General features: G+C 42.7%; 1 protein-coding gene across 3 annotated transcripts in view; it reads right to left on the bottom strand.

The window, feature by feature from the left end:
- Positions 1-20,845, bottom strand: part of LARP4B (La ribonucleoprotein 4B) — a 95,498-nt gene that overhangs the window by 53,560 nt on the left and 21,093 nt on the right. For 2 of the 3 annotated variants that reach the window (XM_041765913.1, XM_041765914.1), the window contains exons 2-3: positions 13,344-13,478; positions 12,674-12,733 (exon numbers count right to left, since the gene is read on the bottom strand). In XM_041765913.1, coding sequence (XP_041621847.1) covers positions 12,674-12,733; positions 13,344-13,424 — 141 coding nt within the window. In that variant the 5' untranslated portion in view covers positions 13,425-13,478. Of the gene's footprint in view, positions 1-322; positions 3,417-12,673; positions 12,734-13,343; positions 13,479-20,845 lie in introns of those variants that run through there. The other variant, XM_041765911.1, reaches the window with a different exon arrangement.

The raw sequence follows: 20,845 nt of genomic DNA, 5'->3' as shown, positions 1-20,845 counted from the left end.
GAAGGACACGGTCCGGACAGGGCAGCCCTCGAGAGCACACACAGAAGAGGCCAGCACCAAGCTGCGTCTGAGGGCCGGCAGTGCTGGGTACAGTGCTAACCAGAGCTGGCATACCAACTCTGGCCTAAACATACCAAACAGCAAACGGAGTCACGGTCTCCAGCTTGGAAACGGTTAAGCTAATGCTGTGACTCAGAGCCTCACGTAAACATTCAAATGACTGCCCGTTACTTAGAATAAAACTTCATGGCAGTTAAAAGCAATCAGAGTGAAACACCCGCCTTTCACAGCACAGTAATAAAGACTGATAAATCATACTTACTAACTGTCCACCTCTATTTTGCCATCCCCAAATAACAGCATCCTCAGCCACCGGGAGCTGATACGGGGGCGTCTCCATCCAGTACAAGGCGACTTCTAGGTCTGGTGGCCTCCTGTGCAGACACTCATTAGGTACCTGTTCCTCTTCGAGGGCTTCTCTCCCACCCGTCTGCACCCACGGACAGCCCTCCTGGTACCCACTGCAGCCCTCGGCCAGTACTTCAGAAAACAGCTGACTCACAAACCCTCCCAGTGGGTAACAGGCAAGTTCATTCACAAACTGGGAGTACAATTCCTCTGGGAAGCTCTGCCAATCCCCTCCTGCAGGGCTTTCAGGAATATTTACAGCATCTTCTGTGAGTGGTAAGACGTGGTCCCCGCAGGGTGGTACCGCGATCTCTGCAGCCTCACCTGGGATGACAGGAATGACCTGCAGGCCCTCGTGACAAGGGGCTGTGTATCTGTCCGCTGGGACAGCCTCAACACCGGCCACACACGAACAGCCCTCAAGAGTCTCACCTAATTCCAATTCCCTGAGAGTCACCCGTGGACTTCCCACGGAATCCACGGCACCATGTACCGCAGGTCCATTAAGCACGGGCACGGCACGTCTCTGGCTGACACGGTGTGCGCGTGTGCTCGTCCCACACACATCGATGTTGTCTCTGCCCCCTCCCTTACCGGGTGCTGGCTGGCTCGCCCCCGACATGCCACCATCTAAGGCATCAGAACTTTGCTCAGCTGACCCTGAGGAAAGCGGCCCCAGCCCTGCATTTTCATCGCTGTTAAGAGAGTCCTTCTCTTGTACCTGTGACCTCTGCTCACCTGAACCTGAACTCTGGTTTGGAGGTGGGGCAAGATCCAGATCCTCGTGTCCATAGTCCTTCACTGCGCGGGGCTCATGGTTCTCCTCCATGGGATGGCTTCTGCAGCCGGGCTGCTCTGCCCTCTGGCGCCTCCTGCGCATCCGTACAGCCAGACTGGGCACTGCCCCGCGTGGTGCCGTCCTGGTTTCCCGCTTGACGGGGGTTTCAGAGTCTGACTTCACGCTTCCTCCGTCCTTCTTCTTGGTCTCTCTGGGACTGCCTTTCAGTGACTCTTTTCCAGCACTTTCTAAGCTTCGCCGGTCACTCTCTATACTCTTCACAGACATTTCATCTTCTGGGTTAAAACTCAGGCTAGTTTCACTTTCTTCTTCAGTGCAGGTGAAAGCAAATGCAGAGGAGATGAAGTTACTCTTAGGACACCGGGAGCCATCAAGAGTCTTGTCATCCGGGAGCACCTCCTGTGAGCTTCTGAGTTCCGGGGCGCCCTTTCTTTGGCATGCTCCCTCCGAGTGTGTCTTGCACAGTGTACCAATCAAATCACAGACGTGTGCGTGGGCCATGCCGGCCCCACCGTCTGCACACAGGTCTACCTGATGTGAAGATCTCCATTCAGAAGCCCTCTGTCCTTGACTCTCTTCCTCAAAAATGCTCATTTTCTCCTTATCTTGATAAGATGAACCATCTTTGTTCGCAGGCTGGATGCCTCCAGGTTTCGGGCCGCAGCCGCCCTGATGCTGCCCCTCGCCCATCGCGGGCCCCAGGAGGTGCTCCGGTCCGGGATCGCCAGGTCTCTTAGGGGCTGCTTCTTGGCAACCGGCGTGAATGGGGAGACGCTCGCTGCCAAAGCTCAGGGAAGCGACACAGCTTTCTGGACTTAAACGAATTCCTTCTAGAGCCTGGGGAAGGAGTCTACTTTCTGGTCTGCTACCATGGCAGCTCAGGGGCCGGACAGAATTATCCTCGCCTTTCTTCTCCGAGCTCGCACTCCGGCCTACACTGGCTGCCACAGCCCTAGGCTCGCCGCGTCTCTCAACTTCTGAAGGGACGGTAAGTAAATGGACATGTGCGCCAGCCATCAGACTTACCCGGCCCGCACGACAGCTCTCACGCTCCTTGGGGGCGCCCCGCACACAGTCTGCGCTACCACCCCTCTCGGGGAGTATGCCCACGTCACATAACGCACCGCTTTCAGTGTGATCCTTAGAGAACCCGGCGTAAGTGTGTGCCCTTAAAGACATAGTCATTAGTTCAAAACCCGGCGTAGCGTTTTCCTTAAACACTGCAGTCACTTTGCTTGCCCTGGGCACGTCCCGTGGGGACAGCTCTTCCCGCCGAGCGTCTAACTGTCCCGGCCCCTGTGTGGCCCTCAAGGGCGGCCAGGCCCCTCTGCGAACTGCCTCAGAGGTGACAGCTGACCGACTGTCTTCTACTGCAGCTGCTTCACACTCGGGGGCACCCAGCTCATCAGCTACGTCCAGGCAGTCAGGGTCTACGACACAAATACTGTACAACTCGTGCGCTCTCTCACGCCTCCGAGCTTCGTGATCCACACACATGGGGTTTTCGGTCTTCACCCCCCTCCCAGGTGTACCCGAGGAGCTCACATCGCTGCTCATCTCTACATCCACTGCTACACACCTAGGCCCAGTGGCCGGGGGCTGGCCGAGGTGGCTCCACACAAGGGCTGCTTCCCGCACACCCCGGCCACGAGGCCCCAGAACACAGGAGAGAGACGCGTCACATCTGGAACGACCGTCTTCCGAGAGACCCGGCTTACAGACGGAGCTCACACAGCGCGTGACCAAAACGCTGTCACAACCCCGCCCAAGAGCAACGCCTTCGGAATTCTCCGCGCTCTCCTGTAAACGCTCACACCTCGTTAGGAACGGGCATGCTGGCGAAGAGACCGAGTGCGACGACTGCCTCAGCCCCCGACCCTGCTGGCGCCCTGGCCTCACGAAAGCCGATGTCCACAGATGAGCTCCGGCAGCTGCCCTGCTGCCTCCATGTCTGACACCGTGAAGCTCCTCACCTTCAAGGGCATCAAGTAATGAAGAAAAAGCTTTACTTATCTTGTTCTCCGGCTCCGGCTGCTCCGCAGATTGCTGCAACAGACCAGCTTTTTCACTGTCACAGTCACTACTTAATTCTTTGCTGAAGCAACAACCCATGTTCCAAAGTTCAAAAACTCACAGAACCATGCCTGGCGTTCTCGGAGTCTCCACAAGTGCAGCTCACGCTAACTTGCTAGGATTTCTGACAAGCAGCCGACACCCAGATACCAAAAATAACCCCTTGCATGCAGTCACATGTCCCTGCCACTCAAACCCAAAATCCAAACTACGATGACAGGCCCTGCCAAACAGCCATCCTTCTCCACACACTAAAAACCAAACGGCATGTGGAATCCAAAGACTCAAAGAACAATAAATAATTTTTATATTATTTTTCCTATTCTCAAACTCAATTTTAAAAATCCCTACAATTGTTATCCCAACCAGAACAAGACATTTCAGACTCCTGCTTCTTCCAGTGTTTCAGCATTCTCTAAATAACCTACCATGGATGCGGGCAATCGAAGTGAGCGTATAGATTTCCCAAGGAGAAACAATTAACGTGCTCTTCAGAATGTACAGGCAGGGCTGCCTGGGTGGCTCACGTCATGATCCCAGGGGTCCTGGGGTAGAGCCCCCCACGTGGGGGCGGGGGAGGGGGTAAGCAAGGAGACTGCTTCTCCCTTTGCCACTCACTCCCCTTGCTTGCACTATCAAATAATCTTTAAAAAAAAAAAAAAAAGGCAAAAACAAAACCTAGAATGCATAGGCAGTCATAGTTGTAACTCATTTTCTGCCCCGAAAAGGAAGTCTGCGGGTGTACAGAAATCACAGCGAGGCATGAAGTTGGAATGGTGTTCATTAGGGATGCACATTGGAATGTTTACGGTGAATGGCCCATCATCTGGGATTTGCTCTAAAACACCCGGCAAGTAAGGAAGTAAATACATACATAACATTTTTCTAAATGTGTGTGGTGTGTAGAGGGAAGGAAGAGATAAAAGTAGCAAAATTAGGGGGGAGGGGGAACTCTGAGTTCACAAGGGGCATGCACGGTTTTACTTTATGTTCTAACCTGCACAGATGTCTAAAAATTCTCATTAAGGGACGTCTGGGTGGCTCAGATGTTTAGCGCCTGCCTTCGGCCCAGGGTGTGATCTTGGAGTCCCGGGATCAAGTCCCACATCGTGCTCCCTGCATGGAGGCTGCTTCTCCCTCTGCCTATGTCTCTCATGAATAAGTAAAATCTTAAAAATAAATAATTAAAATTCTCACTAAGACAAAGGAAAGAGCAAGAGAAAAAGAGAAAAGAAGAAAATTGACACCCACCAGGCCAGTAACAGGAAGTACCTCGAAAGCTCCCAAGTCCTTGGTCCAGGTTACCTGTTCAGGTGTGAGGCTCAGCTTGTGTGCACTAAGTGAATAAGTTTTGGCAGATCATCTCATCTCTGTGTGTCTTTCCTCATTTGTGAAATGAGGCCAACAGTAGCACCTACTTTTAAGAGTCGTCATGAAGACACTGAGTAAAATACTCAGAACAGAACCTTAACATCACTGTGGCCCTCGCACTCTGGTCTCGGCCCACCTCTAGAATCACCTCTTACTCTGTGATGCCATCCTCCTTACCTTCTCTATTTCATCCAAAGGACCCAACCAACCAACCACAGCACGGCCTGTATTTGCTCAAACCATGTGTCAGGTCTCCTAGCTGTGCTTTCCCACTCTTACCGTCCTTTGTAAGGCCATCCCTCCCAACTGTGCAAAACCACTGTCTCCCAGCACCACATGCTGGTCACTATACATCTCTTAGAAAAGCATTCTAACAGCAAGTCTTAGTGTCTGTACCATCAGCTACCTCAAACTGGCATCTGTGGTGCCTTGGGAATCTGCAAGTACCCTAAAAGATTAAAAGATGCAAACACAGGGACGCATGGGTGGCTCAGTCATTAAAGCATCCAACTTTTGATTTCAGTTCAGATCATGATCTCAAGGTCCTATGCTGGGCTCTATGCTCAGGACACAGTCAGCTTCTCCTTATTCCTCTGCTCTTCCCCATGCTCGTGGACACTCTCTCTCAAATAAATTTAATTGAAAAAGATGCAAACACAAAATCTTAAACATTTGCCCATGTTTGTATATAGCTTTAGGAACACGGTAGCACCACGTGACAATACTTAAATTGACCTGCTCTGAGAAAAAAAGTTTGATTAAATGCCCCAAATTTGGGCAGCCTGGGTGGCTCAGCAATTTAGCACCACCTCTGGCCCAGGGCCTGATCCTGGAGACCCAGGATTGAGTCCCGCATCGGGCTTCCTGCATGGAGCCTGCTTCTCCCTCTGCCTGTGTCTCTGCTGCTCTCTCTCTGTGCCTCACATGAATAAATAAAATCTTTAAAAAAACAATAAAATAAAATAAATAAAATGACCCAAATTCAATCCTGCCTAGTGAGGACTAAGTGGCACCACATAAGCCAGAGAAACAAACAGGCAAAAGTTGTGGGAGAGTTGTTCATGTGGTGTTCAGGAGCTCAGGCTGTGGAAAACTCAAAAGAAACCCTAGGTAACTAGTACCACGAGTACCTGGTGATGTAGCTTTAGTTCCAGCAAAACATCACTTGCTAGTCTAAATGAATGTCATTAATTTGCATTTTATTGGTTTGGGCAATGAAGTTTTATGTCTGTGTAAAAATTACATGCATTAAAAGTTTATCAGTGGGATCCCTGGGTGGCGCAGCGGTTTAGCGCCTGCCCTTGGCCCAGGGCGTGATCCTGGAGACCCGGGATCAAATCCCACGTCGGGCTCCCGGTGCATGGAGCCTGCTTCTCCCTCTGCCTATGTCTCTGCCTCTCTCTCTCTCTCTCTCTCTCTGTGTGACTATCATAAATTAAAAAAAAAAAAAAAAAAGTTATTATTTAAAAAATAAATAAATAAATAAATAAAATAAATAAATAAATAAATAAATAAATAAATAAAAGTTTATCAGTTCTCTATTATTAGAAAAACAACTTAATAACAACCTAGAAGAAGTTCCCATGTAAAAAGGTTACAAAACATCAGGCAAAATGGTGAACTAAGAGGCTCTAAGCTTCTATCCCCTATAGAAACATCAAGAAAACAACCAAAAGCTTTTTTTTTTTTTAATATTTTATTTATTTACTCATGAGATCCAGAGAGAGAGACACACACAGAGAGAGAGAGAGAGAGAGAGAGAGAGAGAGGCAGAGACACTGGCAGAGGGAGAAGCAGACTCCAAGCAGGGAGCCCGATGTGGGATTCGATCTCGGGACCCCGGGGTCACGCCCCAAGCCGAAGGCAGGTGCTAACCCACTGAGCCACCCAGGGGTTCCCATAACCAAAAGCTTCTAAACCAATTCTGTAGTACTCTGAAAAACCATCACAGGTTTATTATAGCAACTACGCAAACCAAGGAAAAGCTCTCCTCCATATGCGGGCATTTCTGTGGCATGGTGTGGTCTTGGTCTTCCCTCCTGGAAGTCTACAAACCTGATCTACATGGGCATGTGTCCATCTGTGCTATCTTAGCTGGAGGCTTCCTGAAGGACTAACTCACTTGGTCTCACAAAACTCTGAACAAAATGGGGAAAGTAGCAGACAATGCTCACAAAAGCTATACGGTGGCTCCCAACCGACACCCACCTAGGGTAGCAGGTTACTGGTGGAGACAAAAGAACCATCTGAAGCCCATAAAGGCTTGAGTGAAACTCTCTGGGAAGTTAGGGCAGTCATAAGCAGCCATGTGTGTGGGAAATTCTGAAAGCCACCTCTCAGCAAGACCGATGCTCACAACAGTCCTGCAAAGAGCTCAGGCTTTCACCTTGGATTGATTCCCTAGTCTCTAAAAGCAAGTGGAGCTAATTAATAAGGGGCTGTCTCAAAACAAAGCCAGTCTATGAAGACTGGGAAGGTTATTGTATTCTCTCTCCTCCTTTCTTCATGGAGGAGGGGTCTGGTCTGGCCGTTTCAGTTCATGACATTAACAGAGACCTCTGTCAAAATTTTAGCTGAACACAAGTTAAAGGAGCAGACACCTCAGTGAACACATATAACAAGGAACAGCCTTTACAAAAATAATTTGGAAAAGTCTTGAAACAATACATTATACACATTATAAATAAAACCAAATACCCAGTCCTCAGTAACAACAACAAATCACAAAGCATACAAAGCTCACTCATTCAGAGGAACAAAATTCACTATCCCTGAGAAAGCTCACACATGGGACTTATTTCACAAAGACTTTAAAACATTCTTAAATATGTTCAAAAGCGAAGGAAAGACATGGATAAGGAACTAAAAATAATCAGTAAAATGATATGTGGACAAAATGAGAATACCAACAAAAAGATGGGTATTTATAAAGAGAACCAAACAGGGGTGACTGGGTAGCTTAGGCAGTTGAGGGTCTTGCCTTCGGCTCAGGTTGTGATCCCTGGGTCCTGGGATTGAGGCCTGTGTCGGGATCCCTGCTTAGCAGGGGTTCTGCTTCTCTGTCTGCCCCTCTCCCCGTTCATGTGTCTCTCGATCACTCTCAAATAAATATATCAAATATTTAAAAAGAGAGAGAACCAAACAAAGATTCTCAGGTTCACCAGTACAGTTACTGAACTGAAAAATTCACTAGTGGGGTTCAACAGTAGACTTGGCTAGGCAGAAGAATCAGCAAATTTATACAGGAGACAAATTAAATTATCTAAAGCAGTTAAAGAAAAAAACAAGACAAAAGTGAGTGGAGCCTACCGGACTTCTGGAACATCATCTATGTCCCCTATGGACCAACACTCATATCATGTGAGTCCCAGCAAGAGAGGAAAGGCAAGGGAGCATATCTGTAGAAACAGTGTCCAAAAACTCCCCAATTTTGATATTTCATGGATTTACAAATCCACAACCTCAACAAACTTAAGGTAGGATAAACACAGAGACGCACGCCAAAACACATTACAATCAAACTGTCAAAAAAAAAAAAAACAATAATATTTTCATTTTGGTATTATTAAAGGACTCTGAACAATAATAAAAGGAAAAAGAGAGAATCTTGAAAGCAACAAAGAAAAGCTACTTGTCAAGTACAAGAGGCCTTCGGTAAGAGTATCAGCCAGTTTGTCATCGGAAACCTCACAGGCTAAGAAGATGGGGGCTGAAACAACTGAGAACGCCACTGAGAACTCCTTATCCAGCAAACCTGTCCTTCAAAACTGAAGAAACTAAGACATTCTCAGATAAACAAATGGTGAATTTGTCTGTTAACACCAGGTCTGCCCTGGAAAAAAGGCTAAAGGAGTTCTTCAGGCTAAAATGAAAAAAACATGACCAGTAACTCAAAGCTGTACGAAGACATAAAGCTCTCTGTAAAGGTGAATACATGGACAATTACAAAAGCTGGTATTAGGGGATCCCTGGGTGGCTCAGTGGTTTAGAGCCTGCATTTGGCCCAGGGTGTGATCCTGGGGTCCCGGGATGGAGTACCGCATCAGGCTCCTGGTATGAAGCCTGCTTCTCCCTCTGCCTGTGTCTCTGCGTCTCTCTCTCTCTATCATGAATATAAATAAATATTTTTAAAAGGCTGGTACTAGTTTAATTTTGATTCTACTCTACTCTACTTTATTTCCTACAAGATTTAAATGGCAAATGCATAAAAATAATTATACATCTCTATTATTGGGCATACAGTAATAAAGATATAATTTGTGACACCAGTAACATAAAGTAGGGGGAGAATTTTACAGGAGTATAGTTTTTGCATGCTACTTTAAGTAGGAATCAATTTAAATTAGGCAGTTATAACTTTTGGATATTATATGTAATTCCTATGGTAACCAGATAGATATAGATATGATATAAACATGACATACCACAAATATATGATATAAAGATAAGTTTTTAAGGACACCTGGGTGCCTCAGCAGTTGAGTGTCTGCCTTTGGCCCAAGGCGTGACCCCGGGGTCCCAGAATCGAGTCCCACATCAGGTTCCCTGCATGAAGCCTGCTTTTCCCTCTGCCTGTGTCTCTGCCTCTCTCTGTCTCTCATGAATAAATATATAAAATTAAAAAAAAAAAAAAAAAGAACGGTAAGTTTTTAGAATGACTAAACTATCAATTATGCCATGGTAATATTTATGAAATTTTTCAATTTAAGTAAAGTATGCCATGCAGAGAAGTTATCAAAGAAGTACATTACAAGCTTCCTGCCCTTATGGATCTTAAAACTTCTAAGAGAAAACAAAGACATTTGAAACACTTTTTAAAAATAACATAGAATGTAATTTCTTAAAATAAATTTTAATCAAATATATAAGAAGTGAAACAGGTGATTAAAAAAGGATGAATCAATGAAGAGAAAAGTTACAGCCAACAATGCAGGACATGAAATCTGTTAAAACAGGCAAAAAGTTATAAAGGAAAAAAAAGGATTAGAGTTGATTTTATTCCAAATACTAACTGGGTCACTTTTCAATTATATGCCCCTAATCCATATTTACAATAGTTTCAATAGTCTTTTCTATATAACAAATTTATAATATAGTAAGTAATAAAACATCTGTTTACTTCAAACTTCAAACCTCTCAGGCCCCAACCTTTCCACTGAGGTCTAACTGGCCCCACTGGCCCACTTCATTGCTTGCTTGAATTTCTACCAGGTGGATTTCCCCTCCACAAATCTTTGCTTCTCCAGTTTTTTCCATCTCAAAATAAATGAAACCACCATCCCTCAAGGTGCTCAACTATCCCTGATTTATCTTTCCTTCATCCCAATATACACATCCAATCCACAACTTGGTATGGTTAAACCCACCTTCAAAATAATTTTCAAATTATTCATTCCTAGGCTGATCCACCATCATAACTTCTAACCTTAATTCCTTGTTATTTGCTTTCTTTGCTCACTACAATCCATCATATATAAAAACATAATAAAGCCAAAATAATCTTTCTAAAATATAAGTCACACTATTCCCCACCTAAAATCCTCCAGCTTTATTCCAAAATAATTTCATCCACTCAGAGACAATTCTAAGTTTTTGGTTTGGGGTATATTTCCTACTTGTTTCTTTTTTTAAATGAAGTAACAGATGCCAAAGAGGAAGTATCTCATCTTGAGTTTGAACTCTGAAGTCAGGTTGCCTGGGTTCAAATCATGGTTCTACCACTCTGCAGTTAAGTAATCTTGGGAAAATTACTTAAGCCTTTCTGGGTCTCAGCTTCCTCTAGCTAAAGATTAATTTTTTGATGCTCACTGATTGGCTAGAGTTATAAAGAGTTACTACACAGTAAGGTTTAGAGTGGGAGAGCTATATAATGAATATGATTAATATTACCACTGGATAAATGCAAAGCTGTTCCTGAATTATTCAGACATTTATTTTGGCATCACTATGGCAATTCTCCTACTCACACCATATCCAGCTTGGGGGAAAGACTGAACCTTCGAGACTGCTTCCTGAATCAGCCTGCTAGACATGCTCACTCAGCCATCAAAACACCTGCAGCCGCTAAAGCAACGACCACACCCACACACAGGCGCACCATGAATGATGCCAGCTAGAAAGATGTTCAGGCAATGCCATTTTTAAAGGCAAGAAATAAACAATATAAAATCCCCCAAACCAAATGGCTGAAAAACAATGGCAGAGCAACACAAAGAAAATACCCTAATGGCAAGGACAAGGAGGCACGCAGATGAAATCATGCTATGTAGGAAAAAATGAGGTCAACATATACATATATATACACACACACATATACATATATATGCACATATACGCATAGATACGTATGCATCTATACACATATACACATATATACGTGTGTATATATATATATTACAATAGCATAAAATGTGTGTATCCTTTTATTTTCTGTAAAGATGCTCATTTGTTGTAAATAAAGCTTTATTAAAGGACACACACTGGAAGCCCAGATGTCTCTCAGGGCATCTTCTAGCTCTAGTATTTAATGATCCTATGAAAACCTAAGTGTGCAACACCCACTGGTGTTTACCACTGTTAAACAGCATATCCACATTTTTTAAAAGAGTTTATTTATTTATTCATGAGAGACAGAGAGAGAAAGAGGCAAAGACACAGGCAGAGGGAGAAGGCTCCATGCAGCAAGGGAGCCTTCCGGGGTCTCCAGGATCACACCCTGGGCTGCAGGCAGCGCTAAACCGCTGAGCCACTGGGGCTGCCCGCATATCCACATTTTACAAAAGCCTCATGTCAGAGATGGGATTGCCCAAGGGACACCAGGCATGTTGGGTATCAAGGCCAGAACAAGAACTTGCCACATCAGGTCTATTATAGGACATTAACTCTTAAAAATGACAAAGAAAGCATGTGTGTAGGCAGTACTAGTTGCAAATTATTTCTGTACAGAAATAAAATACTGAATTCTGGATCAAGTGTTTCAATTCTTTTCTAGTTAGGTCTTATCTCAATACTTGCAAATAAAGTAATAAAACAGGCAAAAAAAAAAAAATCCCAAAGAATCAAAAATTCAGTTTCTAGCCTTGTTTTAAAGAGATGTCTGAATATTATGTTGGACTGCAAATCAACCATAGGGAAGAAGAAAATTGGTCCTAAAAAAAAATGTTTTTAATGATTTCTGTATAATTTTCCTCTTAGATTACTACAGGTCTTATATTTGGATCTTAAACTGCTTAAAATATTACAAAATTCATTTAAAAATCAATGTAAAATGCAGTATACCAAAAAGCCCTACATATATTATAACAATAATAACAATAGTTTGGAGGGGATCTTTCTACCAAGAAAATTCTACCTTATTTAAAAAATTCTACTCTATTAAAAGTAGATCGGCAATCCAATCCCTGGTTCAATTTCTACATGAACTACTTACAATTTGGGCAAAGTTTTCTATAATTTTATAAGATGACTTTAAAAGTTTTTCTTTTATTTTCTAAATCGTGCCAGGTCTATAACATCACTTAGAAGGCTGCCAAACTAAGTTTGGAGTGGCTCCAAACGCATCCAACATAAGCGTGTGCACATAAGGTAAAGAAAGAGTTCAAAACCAATGAATGGATCTCCATTTGTTTATTTTCACTAACCACAGCTAACTATGTTAAACCAATTTTCTTAGTAAAAGGTTAGTATAACCTGTGTACTTTAAAGAATATAGGCTTTCAAGATGTAGAGCTAATCATATACATTCAACAGATTATCAATGAACTATTACAAACACTGTGATGAGTATCTGACATTCAATGAACACATGGTACACAACGTCTGCAGAACTATACAAGCACAACTATACACACAGCACACGTAGAGAAGTCAGAGGAGGACATACAGTACTGAACACTTAGAACCCATGTGGGTCTCCCCCAACCCCCACCCCTTTGTTGGGAAACATCAACAATTTTCTAATTTTGTTACAATAAATATTTGTTCGTGAGGCAGTATTTGTGAGCCTCAGCTGAACTAAATTACCTGACTCAAAGCTGGGATGGAGCTTGTCTGAGAAGTGGTTTGAGATATGGGACCATTCATCTGTAAAATTGAAAACATCAAACGCACCCTCATTACAATGTAAGCAGTATTTTCAAGCTACAGTAATTTAGCAAAAACAAAACCTATTGAGAAAAAACACATTTTTACATAACAAAGAAATTCAGTGAGATATGCAGAAAGATACAGGAGCCTTGCAACTTAAAATATTTTAAAATTCTGACTGACCACCATAGGCAAAATTCCTTGTAATTTCCATGGGGAAAATTAAGAAAAATCTGCTTTGCTTGACAGGATAAAATCTTAAAAGCAGTCAAAATAAAAATTTATATTACAATATTAATCAATTCTTTTAAATACATACCATTAGAACATGTGTAAAGTTATTACAGTATTTATAAATCACTGTCATTTTTTCTAGGGGGTTTAAACTCCCAAGAGTTTTAAGCATTTGTTTTCTCTCACCTTGCCCTGATAGCTTCCTCTACTACTAAGCTATCCATAAACTTACTCAGGACAATAACACCTGTATTTAGGTTTAAGATATGCCAGAGTTACTACTCTGATGGTACTTATAAAATCCAACATAACATCTGTGATCAGAAGAGCAGAGTGAGGCCCCAGACCAGCTCTGGCCTCGCCCCCTACTCACCAGATGAGCACTGTCTTTCCCTTCCTGGACTCGCTGGCCCTGCGGTTCAGCCACGACCTTAGTGTCCTGATCAGAAGTCATGAGCTGTTTACTCTGTGGCCGCACTGGGAGAAGCTGAATGGCAACTGTAGGGTGCTGTAAAACAACAAAACAACCCATCAGTAACTTGTAGTACAGAATACAACAGATTCTTCAAATTAATACTAGGAGGTCTTCAAATCTTCAAGTTTTCCAGGACATTTGTTGCTCCTCCGGAACCTAAGTAGTTTATTTACTTACTTACTTATTTTTAATTGAGGCTCCAGGCCCAGCATGTAGCCCAACACAGGGCTTGAACTCATAGCCCTGAGATCAAGAGCCCAGCTGAGATCAAGAGCTAGCTGCCCAAACGACCCAGGCATCCCTGCAGTCTAAGCAGTTTAAAGAAATCTGCCCATAATTTACACCTTTATATTAACCCAAGAATATAGCAAGACTAGAAATTGTGTGCTAACACATACAAATCCACTCATGGCCAGAAAACCATCTTTTTAAACAGAAAGTAACAAAATTAATAGAACTCCAATTTGTATTTGATGAATCCCAAATTTACATATATCATTTTGACTGTCCCCATTAATTTCATTTCGTTCCAGGATAACAGTTGTCAAGAGAAATAAATAGTAATTAGTTAAAAAGGAGTCCCTTCAAAATCCTGACCCACACAAACCAAAAACCACTTGAAGACAGTAGGAGTGGTGCTGCAAAGCAGGCTTTCCAAAGTACTGGCTCGGCTCAACAGTCAGAGACTAAATTTCAAACAAGATAGCTCATTTGATTTTCCCAGAGTAGTAACTCTGGTTCACAAGAGACTGAACAATACTCATGATTTTGTACCATCAGCATGAGAACCAGGGTTCCCAGATGCCCAGGGCCAACTATGGTGTACCCTCTTTCTGCAGCAAGCTACACCACCCCACACCACCGCCAGGACTGGATTTAATCCAGGTACCTTTCAGGCTCTTCTGAAAACAGAGCATCCTCTTGCCAGATATGGAGATTTAAAAGCTAGCTATTTCTGTCTCATGAGGTAACCATGCAGGTGTTTATTAGTTTTTATAATGGTGCTCCCTACACTCAATAACCTGCTTATAATAAATTCCCAAAAACCCTTGTAATGAAATAACCTGATGGTCAAAAGCAATCTCATTGAACGGTCCACTCTATCATCAGCCACAAAAGCACAAGATCACTTCTGTGCGATTAGACAGGTTTGGCAATATAAACTGCTTAAAAAGAAAAAACACTTGAAACCAATCAGTTTCACAGAGGTCAACGTCTTCCAAAATACAGAATGAATGACAGGTGATAAACTGTAAGAGATTGCAATATGTGAAACTATCATAGAGGCAAACATCGACTCTCCCCAAATACCAAATCCAGGAAATGAAGTCGTGGGATGGTAACCAAACCGACAAGTCACAAAAGGGCTTACAGACAGTTTTACCACTATGCACTTCTAGATTTAAGATTCTCAAAGGAAAAAAATGTTTGGTTAAAAACTAGGTAAGATAGCCAAAATGGAGAAAAATTCAATTACGAATTTCTTTTATTACAACTACTACATGTATTTTTTCAGTCAGAGATTCTGTGCCTCCTGAGAGAACTAGCAGCAACGTGAGGAAGTTGTCTTGCAAAACAAACAAATAATATCCAGACACCTGGGGGACGCCCGGGTGGCTCAGGGGTTGAGCATCTGCCTTTGGCTCAGGGCATGACCCCGGGGCCCTGGGATCGAGTCCAGCACTGGCCTCTCCACAGGGAGCCCGCTTCTCCCTCTGCCTGTGTCTCTCATGAATAAAAAAAAAAAAAAAAAAATATCCACACACCCAGGATGTGGTCTTATTACAAACTTACAGCAAACAGGAGCACTGAGGAGTACCAGGTACGGGAGGATCCAGACAAGCAGCCTGGCTTCCTCAACACATACTGGCCAAACCACTGCTTTATTTGGTTGTACGGCTTTATTCAATTCAAACAAACAACAATCAAGGAAGTCATAGTGATGGCATATTTTAATAAGAATGATGCTGTGGTCATCTTAAAAAAAAAGAGGCCTAATCTTAAAGAGTTGCATACTTATTTACAGGCGCAATAACACGGTGGTTAGAATTTTCCTCAAAATAATACATGCGGCAGAGATGTGGGAGTTCCTATTTGTTCCCCTTGGAAGAGGGGTATGGGGGTTAACAATCTGATCCACTCTACTTCTGCATGCTTTAAATGTTCCCTGACAAAAGGTTAAAAAAGTAGCATGGCAGTGTCCTAATACAACAGACACAGCAGGCCTCTTATCCACAAACAAGTCATCTTGACGTCACGCCACTCTCTCTCTTAATTACTGACCTAACATGCACTGTTTTTCAAAAGTCCTACAGCTGGAAAGAGGGCTTACTGATCTCCACCTTGTTTAAGCAGCACGAAAGGTACAAAGTATTAAATCAGACTTTATCAAATGTCTGAATCTAAAATAAAACAGAGTACGATGATGCAACAGTGACAATAGTTCAATAAATAACAAAACCACCTTTTCATTACTAGGTCAAAAGACCAAACCTACCCTGAGACTTAAACCATTTAAACTACTGCTTCCAGGAATCGCAGAAGAGCAGGTCTCTAGGTTTTAGAGAGAAATACGCAAGGGGGGTGGGGGTGGGAACTTACCACCAAAACAAAGCATTTGTAGCATAAGACCTAGTAGTAGTTTGAAAACCTGGTAGTGTCAGAGGCAGCCCTCACAAAGCCTTCCTGAGCTGAACAAAAGGACTTATTTCCCCTATTTGATCTCATCTCTGGATGTGAAAAGGCAAAAAGATGCAGTCAAAGGGCCCTGCCTCCTGTCCTGTGGTCTCTATATAGGGCCAGACATTTTTAATTTCACCTGTCAAAGGTACATGTAAAAGTTTAATCAATCTTATTAAACACTTGGGAGAGTATGGTTCTCTTAGATCTGTTTGTAAAGAATCCTTTTCCTGTATACCAGAAATGTTTGTTTGCTTCATAATGAAACATCCCATCTCGGAAGGCACCATGACATTCAGGTGTCACTTCCTTAGTCCCCTCTAACTGGGACAACTCCTCAGTCTTCCCTCATCTTTTCTGTGCACGTTAAGAGTGCTGGTTAATGCTTCTGTCACACGAACCTGGGGCACTACACTAGGAAAGCAAGGAAGCCAGTGAGCACGCTCAAGGTCGCAGCACAGAACCAACAGGAAAGGAAGGCAAGGGCTCTCCCAGCTACAGGTGGACAACAGGCAGAGCATGCAGAGCAGGCGGGTAACACGCACCTTAGAATCCACAACAGTTTAGAACGCCACCACTACCCTGGTTGCTTTTGGAGGTTGTTGGGATATCAACTCACTTTTCTGAAGACTTCTAAAGACAAACCGTCACCAGCCTGCCCCTCCTGGATGACTACTGCAGCATGACCAGGTGCTAGAGAGAGCAGTTTGCTCTCTCTGTACAGGAGCCACAATGAATAAAAACAGTGAGCACTCAAATTAGAAAATGAAACTGTTTGCAAAATCTAATGAAGTAACAATAACCATAGATGTCTCCTAAAGCCCGGTGGAGAGTTGATGGAAAGCTTCATAATAGTCAGATCAGGTGGACACTAAGATGACTTTCAATCCCATCACTAATGTGGAACAACTAGGTGCTACATTCTTCTTGATGTGAGGAGAGAGCACCATTTATTAAGCATTCTTGCCCAAAAAAAAGAACCTGTAGTTAATCAAACCTCTAGATCAGACTCACAATTTAAAGGAAATTCTGGAGCAATATATGTTAAATCACACTGACACAAAGCCATTAGCTAAAACCAAAATGTGGGGCATTCTAGAAGACAGATGACCTCATTTCTGCAGCAAACCTAAGACATGGAAAAATGGGAGAGATTTTTTTATTGCTACAAAATACAAAAGCTTTAACCAAAATAACCTTACGTAAAGTGAGAAGTGTATCTGGATTGAAATAAATTAACTTTAGAATGACATTTTTGACATAAAAATTTGACTGCTGCGTAGGTAATAAAGGATATTATGGAATGATTATTAATTCCACTGGGCACAATCCAGGTGCTGTGTCTGTTTAGTTTATATATCTCCCAGATAAGACCTTTAAAGACTATGGATGACATTATATACCAGGAATTTGCCTTAAAATATGCTCATAATTTTTTTTGGAAAATTTAAAGGAAAAAACAAAAATACAAGAATGCAGCAAGTAGCTGGTGGTGAGACTACATGATGGGCACACAGAGGACTGCTCTACTACTCATGACCATGGGGTCCTGGGATCAAGTTCCGCATAGGGCTCCCCACAGGGAGCCTGCTTCTCCCTGTGTCTCTGCCTCTGTCTCTCACGAATAAATAAACAAATGAGAAAAATCTGACTAGGGCATGTACTGGTATCCATCTAAAACTTCACACACTGTTACTTAAAATCTGTGCTACATATAAAAACGTGTAAACTATTTAATGTTCATAGCAGTTTTAGTAAAAAAAAATAATAGAAAAGCAGAAACTAATGTAATATATCATACCTATATAAAATATTGAGAGATTACATTAAGTTTTAAAAAAGCAGGATATTAGACTGTGGACAGTATAATTACAGCTATGTTCTAAAAATTCACATAATTTTGTGAATATTTACAAGTAAATACACCAGATAACTAATATATATGACTTAGTGTTAAAATACCAGTACTGTATTTTGTTTCATTTCTCAACTCTCAGTTACTCCTCTGGCTTGCTGGTTCCACCTTTACCATGTTTAACAATCAAGCACCCAGTCCTTCCTACAGAGAGCATAAAGTACTGATCCAGCAGGAAAAGCATCCAAGTCCCTTCCCAATGGGTTGTCAACAGATTAATAAAACCACCAATTGGCTGTAAACATTAACATTTTCTTGTAAAATGCACAACTCAATCTTGTTCTTTATGAGAGAGGGTCTCAAACACTGGCCTGAGCCTGTCATGGGTCCCAGAGACCTCATGGGCCCACCAGTCACACCAACTGTCACAACAATGCCAAGATGCTGTTTCCTTTGCACTCACATTCTCTCCTGGTAAACTGCTGTGGAGTTCTGGTGCAGTTACAAAGAACAGCCAAGGTTATAAGAAAAGACTATCAACAACAAAACTAAAAGACAACCTACAGAATGGGAGAGGATATTTGCAAATGAATCAGATAAAACACTAGTATCCAAGATCTATAAAGAACTTCTTAAACTCAACACCAAAGAAACAAACAATCCAATCATGAAATGGGCAAAAGACGTGAACAGAAATCTCCCAGAGGAAGACATAGACGTGGCTAACAAGTACATGAGAAAATGCTCCGTATCACTGGCCATCAGGGAGATACAAATCAAAACCACAACGAGATCCCACCTCACACCGGTGAGAATGGGGAAAATTAACAAGGCAGGAAACCACAAATGTTGGAGAGGATGTGGAGAAAGGGGAACCCTCCTGCACTGTGGGTGGGAATGTGAACTGGTACAGCCACTCTGGAAAACTGTGTGGAGGATCCTCAAAGAGTTAAAAGTAGACCTGCCCTACCACCCAGCAATTGCACTGCTGGGGATTGACCCCAAAGATACAGATGCAGTGAAACATCGGAACACCTGCACCCCGATGTTTATAGCAGCAATGTCCACAATAGGCAGACTGTGGAAGGAGCCTCGGTGTCCATCGACAGATGAATGGATAAAGAAGATGTGGTCCATGTATACAATGGAATATTACTCAGCCATTAGAAATGACAAATACCCACCATTTGCTTCGACATCGATGGAACTGGAGGGTTTTATGCTGAGTGAAGTTAAGTCAATCAGAGAAGGACAAACATTAATATGGTCTCATTCATTTGGGAAATATAAAAAATAGTGAAAGGGAATAAAGGGGAAAGGAGAAAAAATGAGTGGGAAATATCAGAAAGGGAGACAGAACATGAGAGACTCCTAACTCTGGGAAATGAACTAGGGGTGGTAGAAAGGGAGGTGGGTGGGGGGTGGGGGTGACTGGGTGACGGGCACTGAGGGGGGCATTTGATGGGATGAGCACTGGGTGTTATTCTATATGTTGGCAAATTGAACACCAATAAAAAATAAATTATTTTTTAAAAAAAGACTATTAAAACACTCCTCACTTTTCAAACTATGTATTTTGTGTAAGGTCAGATTTCCTTCTCATCCTTCAACCAAAATAACATATCACTAACAGATCAAATGCAGAAACAGAAGAATCCCCCTGAGAGTCTATTAAATATGGAAAAGATTTATAAAAATATAAAACAAGATCATTCTCAATAAATTATTTTTTTTGTTTTGGAAGATTGTTACCTTTTCATAACCAATGTTATTTACATTACGTGTAATGGCTTTGTGATAACTGTCAAAAAATATCTTTTTAAATTTGTCTTAATTTTTAATACAAAAACACAGCCCTATAAACAAAAGTTCTTTTTTTTAAAATAAATTAATTTTTTATTGGTGTTCAATTTACCAACATACAGAATAACACCCAGTGCTCATCCCGTCAAGTGTCCCCCTCAGGGCCTGTCACCCATTCACCCCCACCCCCCGCCCTCCTCCCCTTCCACCACCCCTAGTTCATTTCCCAGAGTTAGGAGTCTTTATGTTCTGTCTCCCTTTCTGATATTTCCCACACATTTCTTCTCCCTTCCCTTATATTCCCTTTCACTATTATTTATATTCCCCAAATGAATGAGAACATACACTGTCCTTCTCTGATTGACTTACTTCACTCAGCATAATACCCTCCAGTTCCATCCACATTGAAGCAAATGGTGGGTATTTGTCATTTCTAATGGCTGAGTAATATTCCATTGTATACATAAACCACATCTTCTTTATCCATTCATCTTTCGATGGACACCGAGGCTCCTTCCACAGTTTGGCTATCCTGGACATTGCTGCTATAAACATCGGGGTGCAGGTGTCCCGGCGTTTCATTGCATCTGAATCTTTGGGGTAAATCCCCAACAGTGAAATTGCTGGGTCGTAGGGCAGGTCTATTTTTAACTCTTTGAGGAACCTCCACACAGTTTTCCAGAGTGGCTGGACCAGTTCACATTCCCACCAACAGTGTAAGAGGCTTCCCTTTTCTCCGCATCCTCTCCAACATTCGTTGTTTCCTGCCTTGTTAATTTTCCCCATTCTCACTGGTGAGAGGTGGTATCTCATTGTGGTTTTGATTTGTATTTCCCTGATGGCAAGTGATGCATTTTCTCATGTGCGTGTTGGCCATGTCTATGTCTTCCTCTGTGAGATTTCTCTTCATGTCTTTTGCCCATTTCAAGATTGGGTTGTTTGTTTCTTTGGTGTTGAGTTTAATAAGTTCTTCACAGATTTTGGAAACTAGCCCTTTATCTGATACGTCATTTGCAAATATCTTCTCCCATTCTGTAGGTTGTCTTTTAGTTTTGTTGACTGT

This window comes from Vulpes lagopus, chromosome 8 (genome assembly GCF_018345385.1).
Source record: "Vulpes lagopus strain Blue_001 chromosome 8, ASM1834538v1, whole genome shotgun sequence".
Lineage (NCBI taxonomy): Eukaryota > Metazoa > Chordata > Mammalia > Carnivora > Canidae > Vulpes > Vulpes lagopus.
This window is presented reverse-complemented; position numbering and strand designations above follow the sequence as displayed.